At 49.7% G+C, this 15,892-nt stretch overlaps 5 protein-coding genes across 5 annotated transcripts; 1 reads left to right on the top strand and 4 right to left on the bottom strand.

The window, feature by feature from the left end:
* Nucleotides 1-452: 452 nt before the first annotated feature.
* Nucleotides 453-1,970, bottom strand: BO79DRAFT_271064 (putative integral membrane protein (Pth11); the record flags this gene model as incomplete). Its single annotated transcript, XM_025687331.1, has 6 exons — nt 1,666-1,970; nt 1,556-1,612; nt 1,438-1,505; nt 1,005-1,384; nt 845-940; nt 453-786 (listed from the first exon to the last, which is right to left on the bottom strand). The coding sequence occupies exons 1-6, from the start codon at nt 1,859-1,861 to the stop codon at nt 453-455; spliced, it is 1,131 nt and encodes a 376-aa protein (XP_025537199.1). The 5' UTR covers nt 1,862-1,970.
* A 994-nt stretch (nt 1,971-2,964) lies between these two features.
* BO79DRAFT_199572 (O-methyltransferase) lies at nt 2,965-4,491 on the top strand (the record flags this gene model as incomplete). The annotated part of the gene is made up of 5 exons (XM_025681429.1): nt 2,965-3,159; nt 3,246-3,372; nt 3,461-3,584; nt 3,661-4,112; nt 4,181-4,491. The coding sequence occupies 5 exons, from the start codon at nt 2,965-2,967 to the stop codon at nt 4,489-4,491; spliced, it is 1,209 nt and encodes a 402-aa protein (XP_025537198.1).
* Nucleotides 4,492-5,051: 560 nt separating this feature from the next.
* BO79DRAFT_230756 (cation-transporting ATPase 4) lies at nt 5,052-6,491 on the bottom strand (the record flags this gene model as incomplete). Its single annotated transcript, XM_025684115.1, has 6 exons — nt 5,052-5,431; nt 5,566-5,630; nt 5,685-6,067; nt 6,131-6,238; nt 6,342-6,418; nt 6,473-6,491. The coding sequence occupies 6 exons, from the start codon at nt 6,489-6,491 to the stop codon at nt 5,052-5,054; spliced, it is 1,032 nt and encodes a 343-aa protein (XP_025537197.1).
* Nucleotides 6,492-9,249: 2,758 nt separating this feature from the next.
* On the bottom strand, nt 9,250-9,852 carry BO79DRAFT_230755 (uncharacterized protein; the record flags this gene model as incomplete). Its single annotated transcript, XM_025684114.1, has 4 exons — nt 9,250-9,315; nt 9,348-9,570; nt 9,627-9,749; nt 9,788-9,852. The coding sequence occupies 4 exons, from the start codon at nt 9,850-9,852 to the stop codon at nt 9,250-9,252; spliced, it is 477 nt and encodes a 158-aa protein (XP_025537196.1).
* Nucleotides 9,853-13,997: 4,145 nt separating this feature from the next.
* Nucleotides 13,998-15,499, bottom strand: BO79DRAFT_271054 (uncharacterized protein; the record flags this gene model as incomplete). The annotated part of the gene is made up of 7 exons (XM_025687330.1): nt 15,442-15,499; nt 15,153-15,356; nt 14,770-15,058; nt 14,665-14,715; nt 14,584-14,607; nt 14,425-14,532; nt 13,998-14,374 (listed from the first exon to the last, which is right to left on the bottom strand). Exons 1-7 carry the CDS (start codon nt 15,466-15,468, stop codon nt 13,998-14,000), a joined length of 1,080 nt encoding a protein of 359 aa, XP_025537195.1. The 5' UTR covers nt 15,469-15,499.
* Between the last annotated feature and the right edge of the window lie 393 nt (nt 15,500-15,892).

The following is a 15,892-nucleotide window of genomic DNA, read 5'->3' as shown; positions in this document are numbered from 1 at the left end:
AATTCTTGAATAAATACTTAAATCCTATGATTGCCCATCAACTACCTTTTAAGAAAATTTATAAAACCCGGCTTTTCCTTTACCTCTTACCATCGTTTCTTGGCCTGCTGATATTTTTGTCGGCTTTGAGAGTCGTGCGCTTTACCATTTCCTGAATACAAACTGTAGCAGTTGCAATTGTTTCCGTCAATTGAGTGCCACCGACTGCTATCCTTTACAACTAAATAAATAATATCAACGTTTGATTATTAGTGTATGTAGTAGTGAGCCGGGTCTGGCCCTTCAGATTAATTTAGTGGATAGCAGATACAGCCAGCCGCCCCTATGATGAGATCCCCATTCAAGCATGTCTGCCCAAGACAGGTCTCTGTGATTCGGATCCCATTATTGACGCCTTCTCCTCGAAAATGGTTGAGCACTTTTCAAGACGAAAAGCCATTTTAATTGATCATTTATTCCGACCGCCGCTTGCAGGTCACCGAATACTCGGTCGCCATCATGATAGCCGGCTCGGAATTGCCATTCTCTTGCTTAGTCTCCTCGTGGAGACTCTCAATATCCTGGGTACTCTCACCCGCGTTGGTTCCTTTGATCGTACTGAGGTAGTCCCAGTTGCGAATGACCTTCTTGCGCGCCGCACCGAATGTATCCTTGGCATCGGCAGGGCGGATGGGCCTGACTCCACTGCTGGCATGGCTGCCAAAAACAGTGGGGAAGAACCGGATGAGTAGAGGCCGCATCACCGGCAGGCACGAACAGATGATACCCACGTTGATCTCCACCATTCTGTGTTTACGTGTCAGTTGAGTGCCCAAATGAGGGTCGAAAAGGCACGATTACTTACGCCCACTTGGCTAAAGTCACCTTGTACCAGGTAAGATCCATACTAGAGACAAAGGGCATCATGGTCACAATCCGGATGATTGCAATCACACACGCGCTGTTTACGAAATCACCATATTAGCTTAACTAGGGAGAGTGATGACCATACGTGAGACACTTACAAGGAACCCATCATCAGCACTATCATCAATAGCACCCGCTGCTTGAGAGTAGTCTGAAGAGACCAGCAGAGTCGAATGGGTAGTGCCAAGGTGATAAGATCGGAGAACAGGTTGAAAGCCGCATTGGCATAGACAAAGGAGAGTTGGTCAACACATTTGGCTGTCGGCATCAAGGTCACATCCCAACTAGCCTGCACCGGTATACAGCCAAGGGTAAAGACCAGCAAACTGATGATATTGTACAAGGCAACGAAGACCATGATGCCGTATGTCATTTGCCGGAACCGCTTTTCGGGGCTCAACCGCAGGTAGAACAACAAGATGGACGTTTTGACCAGCCAGATTCCGACAACGAAGATGTCCTCGGCCGCAAGATCATACTGCAATTATTAATTGCGGCCCGCTATGTGTGGGGCACGCCTGTGAAACGTACCTGCTTGAAAGGCTTGATCTCACTGAGGTATAAATCCCAAATGTGGACCCCATATCCGTTTCTGATATCTGCCCATATTAGTAATGCCTTTACCGTACATCTTAGTCTTGATACGTACTGAGCATGCACAAGATGGCAAACAACCACGCACAAACTTGCGCCCAGATACAAAACCCTGCGAGCCCATCAGTAGGGTGTCCTCATGATATGTTCGGGATGGGCACTCACAATCATCAACTCCGATGGTCTTCTGGAGCTTACCACGGGTGTACAAGCGGAGGATCAAGACCGCCGTGCCTGTGAGGCAGAGGGCGATATTGATAGAATAGATCTGATAGTTCTGGTTCGGTGGGTTCACAAAGTTGGGCGTCACGCCATCGGGGGGCGGAGAGGCGGGGATCTGGTTGAGGTCGACCGACGGCATGATGGGAGAGGCTTGTCTTTGCGCGTCCGTGAGAGAGGAAGATTGCAAAAGACGCTGGCCGTCACCTCGCTACTTATCCTTCTTGTTCATGGTGCCCTCCAACTTTCCCTGGCTCGGGCGCGGAGGAATGGACTCGTTCGTATGCAGGCCGGAGCGACTACCGAGAGACCATTCTCACCTGCATCGTATAGTTTGCGATCTCCGGGGAACAGAAAATTGCCGTCACTATCCCATTGAGGAGACGCCACTGGCCATCAAACTTCCCTGTCTGGTTGGAAAGGATATGGGAGAAAGCTTCCTGTGTGCCTGGATCGTGTGACAACGAGGCTAGTCTGGGATATAGTGGTCCGATTATCCCTGTCAGGGGCATTGTCAGTGATCCCGGATGCGCATCTGTTGCATCTGTCAGATGCAGGGGTGGATGGAAATCTGGGCGGAACATGACAGGTTCGAAGACCCTGGGGTTGCCCCAAGAACCTGCCGGGAGATATCACAAAGCCAGGCTGACTGGTTCGACGGTCGTACATAATTTGGTGGAGCCGAACAAGGAGGGGAAATTCAGCTGAGGTGGGAATGTGAGGGGGTGAACGGATGATCGGCGGAGGAAGTGAGTTGAGTGGGTTTGGAATATATCTAGTCTCGTCGAGCTGCTATCCGGGATGATGGGGGAGAACAGTGGTCGAACGGAATGTGTGTGAGGCGAGCACAGGCCCTGGCCCTGGTCCATCCACAGCAAAGTACAGAGGCTCGTCCACCAACCATGATCCTTCGTCTCTACCTTGAATCCGGATTTTGTCGTACCTATTGGAGGGTCACCTCGTATTCCTGTCGGCTGTTTCCCCGACTTGGCTGAGGAAGCTGGACGTATCGGCTTATGGCGCACCGGCGCTGCCTGGACGCCGTCTGGCGCTATCGCTGCAGGTCGCGTTGCCTATCCACTCGCTTCCCGCCAATCAACCTGGCAAGATCTCAATGTTCCCCCTGATGCTGGAGCCAAGTGTGACAAGTATAATAGGTAGGTCGCCCTGGTCATTCCCAACGGAGTGGTTCCATACTTACTACCAGGGACCCCGGTTACATACCCTTGTCTATACTTCTTACCAATGGCGCAGTTTGATCCCAATCTTGAGCAGATTCAGCAGTGTCTGGCCGAGGTCACGGCCGCGGTCGACCAGTATCGCAGTCAAGCGACCACTCCGAATAGTCAGGATGCTCGCTACCAGTTGATGGCTCGGGCCACTCGCTTGGTCAATGCTGTTCGGGGCCCGGCCGACCTCGTCTTTGCCAACTTTGAACATGTATGCACCAGGTTAACCCCAGCCATCATCGGTCAATCTGGAATACACCATGTAGGCTAACGATACACTATGGCACGCTATGCTAGATGGTTCGAATAGGCGCAATCCGGACCCTGTTGGAAGCCGGGGTGTTGGATGCCATCCCGACCGGTGGACAGAGCATCTCGGCCTCGGAAATCGCCGCCACAACAGGGGTCGACAAAGAACTTATCGGTAGGCCATCCTTGGGTTCCTGGATACCCCCGGTCGGCGTTGCCGGGGGATTCCCTGTCATTGCCTAATTGAACTGACCTGGTTCCAGTACGCCATATGCGCGCCCTGACTCCATTGGGACCCTTTCGCGAGACAGGGGAGGAATTGTATGCCCACACCGCCGAGTCGGAAATCCTGCTGGCACCCCAGATGCGGGCGGTTTTTAGTCTAATGTAAGTGCGGCGGCAACCCCCTTCTCTGGGTCTTGAAACATGTCCGACGGCTAACTAGAGCCACCTGCTGGAACAGGGTCGACGAGTACTCACCCGCGATGCTGCGGGGTCATGAATATTTCGTGCAGCAGGGCTGGCAGCATCGCATCGAACTGCGCCGCAATCCCTTCACTTTCGTGCATGGCTGCGATGGACAGACCATGTTTGAGTACGTTTCACAGAGCCCGGCCCGTGCAACCCGGCTGAATGATGCCATGGTAGCGGAGGATTCTCTCCTGGCGGAGATTGGTCTATATCCCTTCAAGTCTACGCTGGGGCCACTTGCACAGCCAGACACTGCCACTATCGTGGATGTTGGCGGGGGTCGCGGGCATATTCTTCGTCAGCTCAAGGAGAGCTTGGCAGGAGTCCCCGGGCGGTATATCCTGCAGGATCGTGAGAGTGTCATTACTGATAATGGTCCGGAGATGGAGGCTCACGGAATTGAGCCGATGGCGCATGATTTCTTCAACCCTCAACCTGTGCAGGGTAAGCCGTCCCCACCATTCCCACAGCCCCACTATCGGTCTGAATGACACATTGATCATATGTATCAGGCGCCCTCGTGTACTTTGTGCGTCGCGTGCTGCATGACTGGCCCGATGAGGAGGTTCGTCAGGTCCTCGCACAGCTGGCGGTCGCGATGGATCGGGAGCGGTCGCGAATTCTCATCACGGAGACGATCATCCCTGAAGTGGGCGCGACCGCAACTAACGCGTATATGGACTTGACCATGATGACGTTTGGTGGGAGAGAACGGACGGTGAAGGATTTTGCGCACCTCTTCGATCTAGCGGGGTTGCAACTGGCCAACGTATACAAGGCACCCGGAGTGCCCATGGTGGTGTTGGAAGCTTGCCTGAAGTGAACTTTAGTGTAATAATAAGCCACTCGGAGGTGTGAAGGGGGCTACCTTGACAGGAGGGGCATTCATCTTGTGTTTCTCGGACGTGAAGATGTTGGTTTCTATCAGTCTCATTGTGTAGCTGGTAGAATGCAATTATGACCTCCTTTCTCATTCCCCTCTAGGTTAGCCTGCAATGCACATATAGATTTAATTTGGATGGTTTAAGGTAGAGGAGATAGTAGATTAGATTGTGTTGCTTAGACGAATAGCTGGCAAGAGGAAGCTTGACCAGAGAAGACAGTATTACTAATAGTAGTATAGGAGGACTGTTATTACTTAGGTACTCACTACTTACTAGTACTGTAGAAGGCAAACAGGGTCAGGTGCCCATTGAGCCTGTGCAAATAAGGCCAACCGGTCAGCCGTCAGCGTCCAGCTTTCTCTTTCTCTCTCTCTCTCTCTGTTTCCACTCTTCCCTCGCTTCCCTCTTCTCTCTACGCTTGACAGTCGCTCAAATAATATTTTCCACAAGATCATTTTAGTGTCATTATATACTCTATAAAGGGCAAACTTCTCCCCGTTCAGTAGCCCACATGTTCTTCTGTGACATGGAATGACCTCTTGATCCGAACAGACCGACCCTTCTTGAACTCGGCCGCAAACGTTGGCGTGAGGGGACTATTTAAACTCGCCCGGAAAGCTGAAACCACCGTGGTGGTTATGTTCCGCGTTGTATCAGGCTGGGGCGATTGCCACACGGCGGCATCTTCAGGGTCAGGCCGGGTCCGCGTATACTCCGTGAAGCTGGTCAGTGGCATGCTTCCACGGCTTTTCTTGCCCTTGCGGTCAGGTGGGTCCCCGAGAACTGCACGAAAGAGAGGTCGGAGAGTGACCAGACTACCTGCTGTAATTCCCAAGCCAACCTCGATAAAGGACCAGATGTCGATGGAAAAGGTCGAATCTGTCACACATGTAGATTGAGAAGACTTAGCCGTCTTGGCCATGTTTGACTTGAAAGGAGCAACAACAAACAAAACATGGATTATCGCAGTAGGTATAATGAATTAAAGGGGGGTCATGAGGCATGGCACTTACACAAGAAATCGATATCCTTGTAGAAATGCAGGCAAGGTATCCGAAGAATAACAGCCGTACTCGCCCTGGACACGCCACATGTTAGCTGCTGTACCAACAGCATCGGTGGATTTACGTACACACAACCTAGACTCAGGGTCGCGCCCAGCGCTATCTTTGTCTTGAGAGTGGTTTGCAGCTGGCGAACGAGATCAATGGGCAGAAGTCCCAGCGCAAAGTCACAGACGGCGCAGATTCCACTGTAAACGTACGCCACCCTAATCAGCGTATCGGTGTTCATGCAATTGCCCGGTCCTGTCCGCTCCCAAAATTTTGAGACAGGATGGCACTGAAAAAGCATAAAGAACCAGAACACCAAGCTGACACAAATCGATGCTCCCATAACGATCCACAGGGTTATGCGCTGGTACGTGTGAACCGACAGTCGGAGGAGTGCGAGCGCAATGGATACTTTAGCGATGCCGGACGCCCAGATATAGATGCACTGGCCCAGCCACCACCACTAGACAGGCCATTCAGTATCTCAACAGTATGTTTGGGGATTTAATGACTCTTCTTCACGTACTAGCATGGCATGGTGAAATTCATCGAAGCTGTGGAAATTACTCAAATGTCGGCCAACGCCATCCTTGGCACCAGCGATTGCGCACGCGGTAAGCACAATATCAAGGGCCTTGGAAACATGTTAACGATTCATCATCCGAAGAGCTTTGGCTTAGATATCAACCCATTCTGGTTGGATCGGGGAAAACGGAAAACTCGAGGGGGTTTCTCACCATTGCAAGAACCATCAATGTATCGTCCCATCCAAATGCTTTGAGCATCCGCCATCGCACGAAGCATCGAAAGGATACTGTCAGAAGCGATATAGCCATGACCACTACAGAAACAGCCACAAGAACCTCGCTACGTGCTTCCAGTGGCATTTTTGCGGGTGGTAGCTGGTCAGATGGCACCGGGCAGAAGAAGAACTGATTGTCGACTAATGTCCTTGTCGACTAATGTCCAGTTATCTAGCTCCTCTCGTCATCTTATAGGAACGCCCCAGATGTCGAAGGAGTTCTCTTTCAGGGCTAAAGCTATGGTGGGCACCCGGTTCACTCGTAGCGGCGCAGATCAGAGCCTATCACTTAGGCCACTTAGGCCATTACGGTGGTACTTGGGCGTGAGGCCGTGATGATGACGACGAATCACACATGAGCGATACAGATAGCATGGTGCAGAATCAACCTCTTGGACCCTGGGCTATGAATTATGATAGCTCGGAGTGGTTCCGCGCTGAAACGGCGGCGGTAGAGAACTGCACGATACGATCGGGACGATCCACCAGCCTGAAACTAGATCAAAGCAATGAAGGTGCAGGGAAGGGAAACGCCCCGTGTTTCGTGCCTTCACTCAGAGGTGACTAACATCTTACCAACACCAAACCCACAACCGCTTCTCTTTCCGGGTAAGCTACTCCAACATCTGCATTGTTTCTTTATGGAAGTCTTATTGCCAATCCATCCATACTTAAAATTTCGATTAGCCAGATCCATGTACACCGGTAGCATCCATGGCCATGTTACAGACTCGTCCTACAGTTTCTCCATCATGTCCTCATGTGTGAATGGAGAATGCGTCACAGCTTCGCAGTGACCCAATACTCGTCATGAAATCGTGGTCAGGAAGAGAGTTGTATAATGATGCCTAGTCGCAGTACCTTGACACAATTCACATTTCACGCGCCCGTCAGGGGACTGCGAACTGTTTCTTGTAAGCTTTCCGTGAGACAGAAATAGAACCAAGCTGCCTGACGGAGCCATAAACCAAGGTTTAGGGTCATGCAGGGCAGCCCTGTCTTGAAAGCTTCGGGTCGAGTTATCTGTGTGGTGACAGCTGGATGAGGTATCCGGAGCCCACACAGGAACCGTTGGAGACAAGCGGACGAGTTGATTGGAGTTTGAGAAGCACAATAAGGTTTATGGCCCACCTATTCCGAACAACGATGGGACTCCAAAAGCTAAATGGTCTAGAACGGATGTCGGCCGATAGAGGGACCCAAGCCGTACAGGAGATTGTTAAGACATAAAGTCCAAAAATCCAAGGATTCGTAGTGGCTGATTTGTTTTGTCCTCATGGTCAAGGAATTTGTCATAGGAGACCAGTCCTCCAACATCGTGTCTCACTAACGTCTACCCCGAAATTCCGTCAAATAATGTCCGTCCGAGGCACAAACACAATCCCACCGTGTGTGAATACTCTCTAGGCTAAATCAAAAATCCCACGTACCATAGTTGACCTTTACCATAGCAGGGCCAATCCCATGATAGCCTGGGGCGCAAAAGAGGGCAGATCTCCGTGTTCTTCTCGAAGTGTCCCATCTGAGACGATCTTCGCGGTCGTTGCACTCGATAGTACGGCCTGGACTGATTCCTAATTCCTAACTTGGTAATATGTTGCGCCGGTCCACCAGGCTATGCGCCAATGGAATGGGCTCCCCATCCCCTCCCCGGCAATGATGGAGCGGCCTTACGTGCCGAAACCTTGAAAGATGCTCAAGGGTTGGATGCTTGGACGCCTTATATTATGGCAGGGACCGAAATTGGAAGGTACTTCGACACTATATAGGCTTTTGACTATGAACCCAGAAAGGAAGTATAGACGGATGGAGGAACATGGGGAAAAGAAAGAAAGAGACCAGAGAAAGGTAAGCAGAGGAACTGCTTACCGCCTACCGCAAGTGTTACTCACAAGCAGCGGCAGAAACTCGCGTACCGCCTTTCTAATCCGCCCACTTCCTCCCTCCAATCCGGTTATATCACTGTTTCATACATCCATGTGTGGGCTTCAGGCATAAACCAGCTTCCATACGTAATTCGAACTATTCTATCATGGTGATGAAGATTTGTACTACTCATCCCATCTTAGCTGGCCCATTATATATATCCACTATTCACCTTGTCCGCCTCATTCGGTTCCAAAACACTACTAACTACCTATTTATGACTACATGCCATGATAAAGTTACTACTGGATCAATCGCCAAGTTGTTTTGGACACTGCCAATGACCGGCCATTTAGTAAACCGGCTTCCCCGTGTTGTATCGCAATAACGGTCGAAAAGGCTACTCTTACCATCAACCAGTAAATACCCTTTTTTGTGCAGCAAGTCATGACGATATCCCTTCTCCAGAACATGAGAACCCCGGCTAGCACAGCTCTCGCCGAGACCGAAGATCATGACTTTCTTTTGGGTTGTCGCTAATTGGTGTGCCCCAACGATCACTGGCAAATCACGATTGGAAGCCAGATGCTCCCTGGCCAACTTTTTTCAGATGTGAGTGTAGACCTGAGGCGGTTGCATCCAGAATCAGCAGTGAAGTTTGCGTAGCAAGACACGCACGATACACTGATCCACAGTTCAAGCTGCTTCTGACTGCCGCTTATGGCTGCCGACAAATGCAGTATGCGTAACAGTCCCCAGCACAGTCGGATAGCCAGCTGACAGCCATGTGCTGGATAGATGAAATTTGTGTCTTCACACACTTGCGTCATTTCGTGACTAGAATCCCCGCTGAATGTGTTTAATGTTCTAGGCCAGGCAGGGAGCTATGTCTGATGGTTCCAGCAAATATCTGGGGCCATGGGTGACTAAAGGCGGAACTCGATGGTTATATGCCAACTTGATACGGCGTTTTTGCGTCACCCTAAGAGGATGGTCCCCGAGATTGGCTCTTCGAATGGTTCCAGCAACAAATTAATTGTGGACTTGCCGCCGCGGGAAGCATCCGCAGAGGCACAAACGACCCACTTGCAATTGTCAGGTTCGAGTGGACAAAGGTGGGCGTCATGGAGCCAAAAGGCTCGAAGGCAACGCCCTGAAACACCAGATCTGCCGTCAAGCCGCGATCGGCAGAGTCTAAATTTTCAGTTCCTTTCTCCTTTGTCATCGCACCTGGTATGTTCCCCTCTTCGGATATCGAGTTTTCCGAAGCCTTGGCCTGGGCGATGTTTGGGCCGAAGCTGAAGAGCTGAAGACTTGCCCATGAGAATGTCCCGCCTGGAATATTGCAATACACTCAGCGAAGGTGACGGTGTCGTGTTTCCCCAATGCGATGATTCCGCCCCCGTACGAAGCGCTATCGATGCGATCGGCGTTTCCATTTCTTAAGCAAAACTGCGCGGGACAGAGGACGTCAGCGCTATGGTACACAGTGCCACGTTAGCCAAATACGCAAACACTAGGATGCCAAGCCACGCCTTACGAACTCCTTCTGCTGCTGCCCCTTCAGAAGTGCGGAACATCGGAGAATCGCGTTGTTCATTATCAGGACGGTCATCTTTCCGGGCTCTTTACCGACCCTGATATCATTTCGAAGCTACTTGCAAAAGCCTCCGCGTTCCTCCGGTCATACATGATTTCGTAGCGGATCTTTTCGAGGCCCGCGAGCAGGAGAAAACCCACCATGGTCAAGAAGATGATGGCTTCCAACCTTCAGCCGAAAGCGGATGGAGTTTCATGCAGCCAGCGTTACTGAGTATGGAAATGAGCGAGAAGACGCTGGTTGGTCCAAATAATCCATGGAACTGCTTGGTTCTACAGAGGAAAGGGAGACCAGGCTTCCGGACGAAAACTTTGCATTTCTAAGTATGATAGGAGCTTTCGCAACAACTTAGGGAAGTAATCCTGCCGGTAAGTCGACGCCACAAACTGATGACAATCGGTTCTCCTCTCCTCGAAAGTGCCTCTCACTGGTTAGCCTTATTCCTTTGATGTACATCTATTTCGATGCCACCCTTAACACGCTACAGCAGCCCACCAGGGCAAGGGCTAGAGTGAAGAACATCCAAGACTAAACTTGGGCGCGTCAAACAACCTTGAACCTCAACAATAGAACATCTTGACCAGCTTCGCGACGAGCCAACGTTGGAGCGAGAGGCCTGCTGTGTCTATCTCAGGATAGCTGACAGACCATTGCAGAGCTCAGAGCGCTACACCAAACACACTTCGTGAGATCTACGACCAATAGAAGCCTTTGACCACTTTGGTTGCTTACAACAATATAACCTCCTTCAGAAAGCATTTGGTCTAGTAGCGAATGTCTTCGCGACCTTTTCCCAAATCCACGCTGATTACTGGATACTTGTTGGCTTGAAGCTCTTTCTTCTTTCTTCTCTCTCTTCTTCTACATTACCTCTCTAGCCTTGGTCATCGGATTCAATTTCTGCCGTGGGCTAGGTATGATAGACTTTGCCTGAACAAGAACTAGTTATTGGGTGCTTTGGCGGGTATCCATGCCTTGTCACAACACGATGATATAATGCCACGAGAACCGTGAATAGTTTATGGGTAATCGTGATCATTGAGCAGCCGGTTTTTGCATGGTTCACTGTTACCTCAGCCAGATTCTCGCCTGCGGCATTAACCGACCCCGTGGCTCGTCCAGGACTAGGATCCATGACTTTTCTCCATTCTGCGCGCAATGACAAGGTGTTAGCGGTGACCTCCACTGATACTGAGACCTCTTTCATCAACAATAATGCAGTACCCCTACATCAAAAAAAGGCTAGACTAGACAATTATAGGAGTCACACCTCTCCACAGGAAATAACCCATCTGCGAAGGCTGCATTATAGGCCTGAATCAATGTGTCCATGTTCACGTTGTCTGGCTGTCTCCTGTCGGTTCCACCAAATACAATGGCGGGAATCTGAGTAACGGACAAGAGGATTATTGCTGCACATTTCCGATATCGTTCTCCCGCCACTTTTTGTCTGAATTATAGAGGTGTGAGCATCGACCATGATCTTTTCAGGGTTGTCTTCATCTTGATTGTCAACAGATTCCGTCAGATTCCACCACCGCTCTCAAAGTGCAACCATGGTGGTCTTCCTCATTCTGAGGCTCCGATAACAGCAGTGATCATCCCTCTTCGAACTCGGGCAATCAGCCCACATAGAATGAGCTACAGGCGTCGTATGAGCCAACGAAACATTGCGAAAAGGTATATCAGCCGGCATGGTGCGTTGATATCACGCAGGCCGCTGTGGGCGATGCGGAGCCAATCAATCATTCCGTAAACTTTAGTGCAGATACCTGGCGCCATGGTTATAGTCGTAAGCAGAGTTCCAACATTTTTCAGGACACTGGCTATCTTTGGTGTAGAACAGAAATCCTTGTCTACATTTAGCATGTCTCTGTCTCAAATTACCTGCGGGAAAGCCTGGAAACCCGCGTAATGACCGTTTTATTTGGGAAATGTGCTCGACGCGATAGAGCTTCAGCCCAACCAGTGCAGCAGGGAGATTCTGGCATACAGGGCAATATGCGCACCTGCTCTCAAGGGCATTTTCATGCCCCTTCGCTGGGATTCTTCGGCCCAGTGACTATACCTGCGTGTTAGAAATGCCTCAGCCCGAGTAGAAGAAGACCGTACGGATTAAGATGCATTCACCGAGACCAAGTCATGCTGGTACATGCTTCGATTGGCTTTGAATAAGACAGTAACTGTGAGACTGTGTCTTATATCACAGCTGATAGTTATACTAATTACCAGTGTGAGGCACGAGTACGGTAGGGCAATTGCGTAGGCAAGAATTGAAGTGCAGGAAGTCTGTTTAACAGCATTGCACAGCCCACCGATAGCATTCGTGATGAAGCCATCGGCGTCTCAATTGTGCGGGTCGGCTGCGCAATCAAGGCCTCTGCATATTCCAATCTCAATGACGCTGATGCACGAAGATAAAGAGGCCGATAGCATATCTATTAGCGCTGCCTTGACCAGGCATAGCTCGGCAGTATATGCAACGGAAATCCCCACAGGTGATTATATAGTTTAAACGGATTGGATTAAATTGATTTGATTATAGCCTGCTCGAGTCACTGGAGTGTCATCAAGTGAGTAGCTATGCAGACTCACAACAACTCAGATACAGGGGCTACCTCAGTATGTAGGTAACTATGGAAAAAGTTATAATTCTTGTTTTCCAAAGCCCCTTGTCATAAGTATAAGCAAGTAAAATCTATATGTAAAATTTCAAAAATCTACTTATAGATGTCAATTCTGTTCAGTATGGATAGAGTGGTCAAGAGATAAGTATTAAGAACTATACTTCATATTGTTTCAAATCCCTTCCTGGTACTTCATATATATCCAGTCAGCCTTCCTCCGATACGGTTGATTATAGTCACTGTAAAGCTTCAACCCGCTGTACTTTGCTCTAAACATGCATAAGGTCCTCTACCATTAGAAATCAATCCAGTAGAAGTCATAATGATCACCACCTACACCCTCCGACGACCGACCAGAGAGATATCCATGAGGACAAGACCGCCCATTTCCCGCATTCCATTGCCATGCATCACAATGATCTTCGCAATCTACAACCACAGAATACATTGATACTCATCCTGATGATATAGTTGAGTACTATGAGTGCAGTTTGCACAAGGCATTCACCGTGCTTACTAATACAGGCATATCTCTCTGCTCATGTTTTATGAATCCATCCGGAAACAGAAACTCTGTGGGTTTCGTCCTTCGCAAATTGCCGAATGATTGGTCGGACAAACGAAATCTTCCTGCCAATCGGACGAGAGACTATAGACCTGCCCGATTGGGCAATGTCGATCATGACCGTCTCGGGATGGATAGGAACCGTATGAGTAAGCGACCCTTGAATTGGGGACCCTGAAAAGACCTGAAGATGATGCGATTAAGCTGTCGCTTGAGTAATTGTAGCATGATGTAAAACAAGGAATGGTGTAAAAAAGGTGTTAATGTAATATAGTCGGCTTACTTGGTAGTGGTGCCAGTTACAACATGTAATGAAACATACTAGTGCTCTCTATCATGTTGGTGCAGATTTGGGTCTCGGAAGCCGAAATATATATACTATTCCTCGGATGGACCTACTCGCTTTCACGATCACATCATGTACGATGATAATAACTATTGGCCGGCTAAAGCATTACCAAAATGCAGTGATGCTGCTGCAAATAATGATAATACATTGGATAGAGATCTATGGTTATGGCAAATTGAATTGGTCAGAAATAAAGTTGACCGTTATGAGGCCTATCATGGAAATATGGCAATGTGATAGTAGTTAGTTTTCACCGTAAAGTTAGCCTGTGTATAACCGACTAGCAACACTAGTAGTACTTTATTCTTTTATTAAAGACTCAACAGTGATGGATTTCTAGACGGTCTTCTAGGGCCTTGGCGGACAATGGTGGCCGTTACCATCATCACTAGTGTTTATCGTACAAGACATCGTTAGGCTAAGGTCCTGGTCCCACTGTGATCGGCAACTCTATCTTCCAGACGTGCAGATCTTATACTCTCTAGTTTACTGACGAAGAATGAGATTATATAAATTACTATTTTTTAACCCAATTAATCCAAACTCAATGGTATAAGCGGATGCTGACGCTTCCGGTTTGTTATCTACCGCATGCTCTGCCGTTCCATTGCGCCCTCATGTACGAAATACTCCCGTGTCACCGAGATGCCCGCAGTGGGATCTTCGGCCGACATATTCTCCTTAACCAGCTCATCTTCCGAGTCATGCCGCGACAGCTCGTCCGCCCCCCCGCGCGATACGGACACCGTGGTATGCTGCTTGCTGGCCAATCCCGCAGCTCCGGAGTTGGACAGCTCGTATCCTCGACGGCCGCTGTACGTGCCGGTGCGTGAGTGGGAGCCGAAGACCAGCGTGCGTAGGACAGGGAGGCACGATGCGATGATTGCAATGGCAGTTTCGATCATGGAGACCGTGCAAGTGATCATCTGCTCGCCCAAGTGCGAGTAGATAGCACGGATAACTGGTGTCGTTAGCCTGGCTTTGACTTTATGTGATGTGGTGAAAACTAACTGCTAGTGATGACGACGATGACACCCAGCAGAAAGACGGAGATAACACCGAGCTTTTGCTTTCTCGGCATCTTGAGACGGGCTACCTGAGAGATAGGAAGACAGATGACTGTAACGTTAGTTCACTATTTAATGAGCTCGTTGTCGGGACTTGTCTTACTGAAGACATCACTGAAGATGTTGACTAGGGGCATGGTTAGCTGTAAGTTCAACAATACACAAGACACGGAAGGGCCCATACATAGGATCGTCAACCAGTAGTTAATCGTCGACTGTTTCGCCGAACACGTCACTAGCAGCTAGTCAGTAAACATCTACTGGAGCATCCTGTTACTCTCCAACTCACAATCCGGATTCTCAAAGCTCTTCCATTGGCGATCTGGCGGATAGCACTTGAAGACGATGTCGAAGAACAGCACCAGCCAGGCAGCGGCCAGGACACCCAGGGTGATGTTATAGATGGTCTGATACTTGGTGCGATCGGCCAGGCGCTTGTAGAACAGCACCATACTGGCCTTGATAAGCCAGAGCGAGGTGACATACAAGGTGGACCCGGGAATGATCAACTGTGGCAGGGGGAGAACAGAGTCAGCAACGGGCGGAGGTGTGGATGCTTGGGAATGCAGATCCCGATCCTCATACTGACCTTCTGCATGTTGATCTTTTCGGCCGTGGTTGTCTTGGCCATCTCTGACATGCCTGTGGGTGGGGAGAAACGGGTGGTTAGACGTCGCACGGAGCACTAGTAGGCGAAAGAAAGGACAAACCCTGGGTGAACATGTAGTGCTGAATGCCCAAGTCACCGATCAGACACAACGCGGCGGCAACAACGAAGAAGTCATCGAGATAGAGCTTTTTGAGGAGTCGCCACCGGATGATCAGCCGAAACACGAGGAAGATGCATGCAGCGACCGTGCAGATATACCATGCCACCTAATCCGCGAAGTAAGAGCACCAGAGGTTAGCTAAAGGCGAGAAAGACCGACATGTCTCAGAAATTGACAGTAGGAGCTCATACCACTTGGCCAACGTCCGGACGAGCCATGGCGATGGACGTGCGATACTTCGGACGCTCACGACAACAGCAGAGACGTGCAAGGACGAAGAGGCATATTTTGGATCTTATCTGGGGGGCATTCTTGCTAACCCAGGATTAATAACTATCGGACCAGGGGAAAAAGGTCCTTGTCGCCAGGCAAAATTTCTCGGCCACTCGGTGGTGGTTGCTGCTTGTCGCTGAAGAAGTTTAAGTTTAGCTCAACCAGAACCAGGGCCTGGCAAACCCAAACTGTGAGGGAGGTACTATGGAACTGTGCTGTCTTGCATTTGGTCCGCCAGTCATTCTCAGCGATGTGCCTGGGTTCCTGGAAATGGGGCCCGTCTAAGACATTCCAGATGAATTCCTGGGTTCCAAAACAATTAAGTTCGATAGTGGTTCCGCAATGATCCACCAGATCAATGCTGATTGC

The sequence above is a fragment of the Aspergillus costaricaensis genome (assembly GCF_003184835.1).
Source record: "Aspergillus costaricaensis CBS 115574 unplaced genomic scaffold BO79scaffold_26, whole genome shotgun sequence".
Lineage (NCBI taxonomy): Eukaryota > Fungi > Ascomycota > Eurotiomycetes > Eurotiales > Aspergillaceae > Aspergillus > Aspergillus costaricensis.
This window is presented reverse-complemented; position numbering and strand designations above follow the sequence as displayed.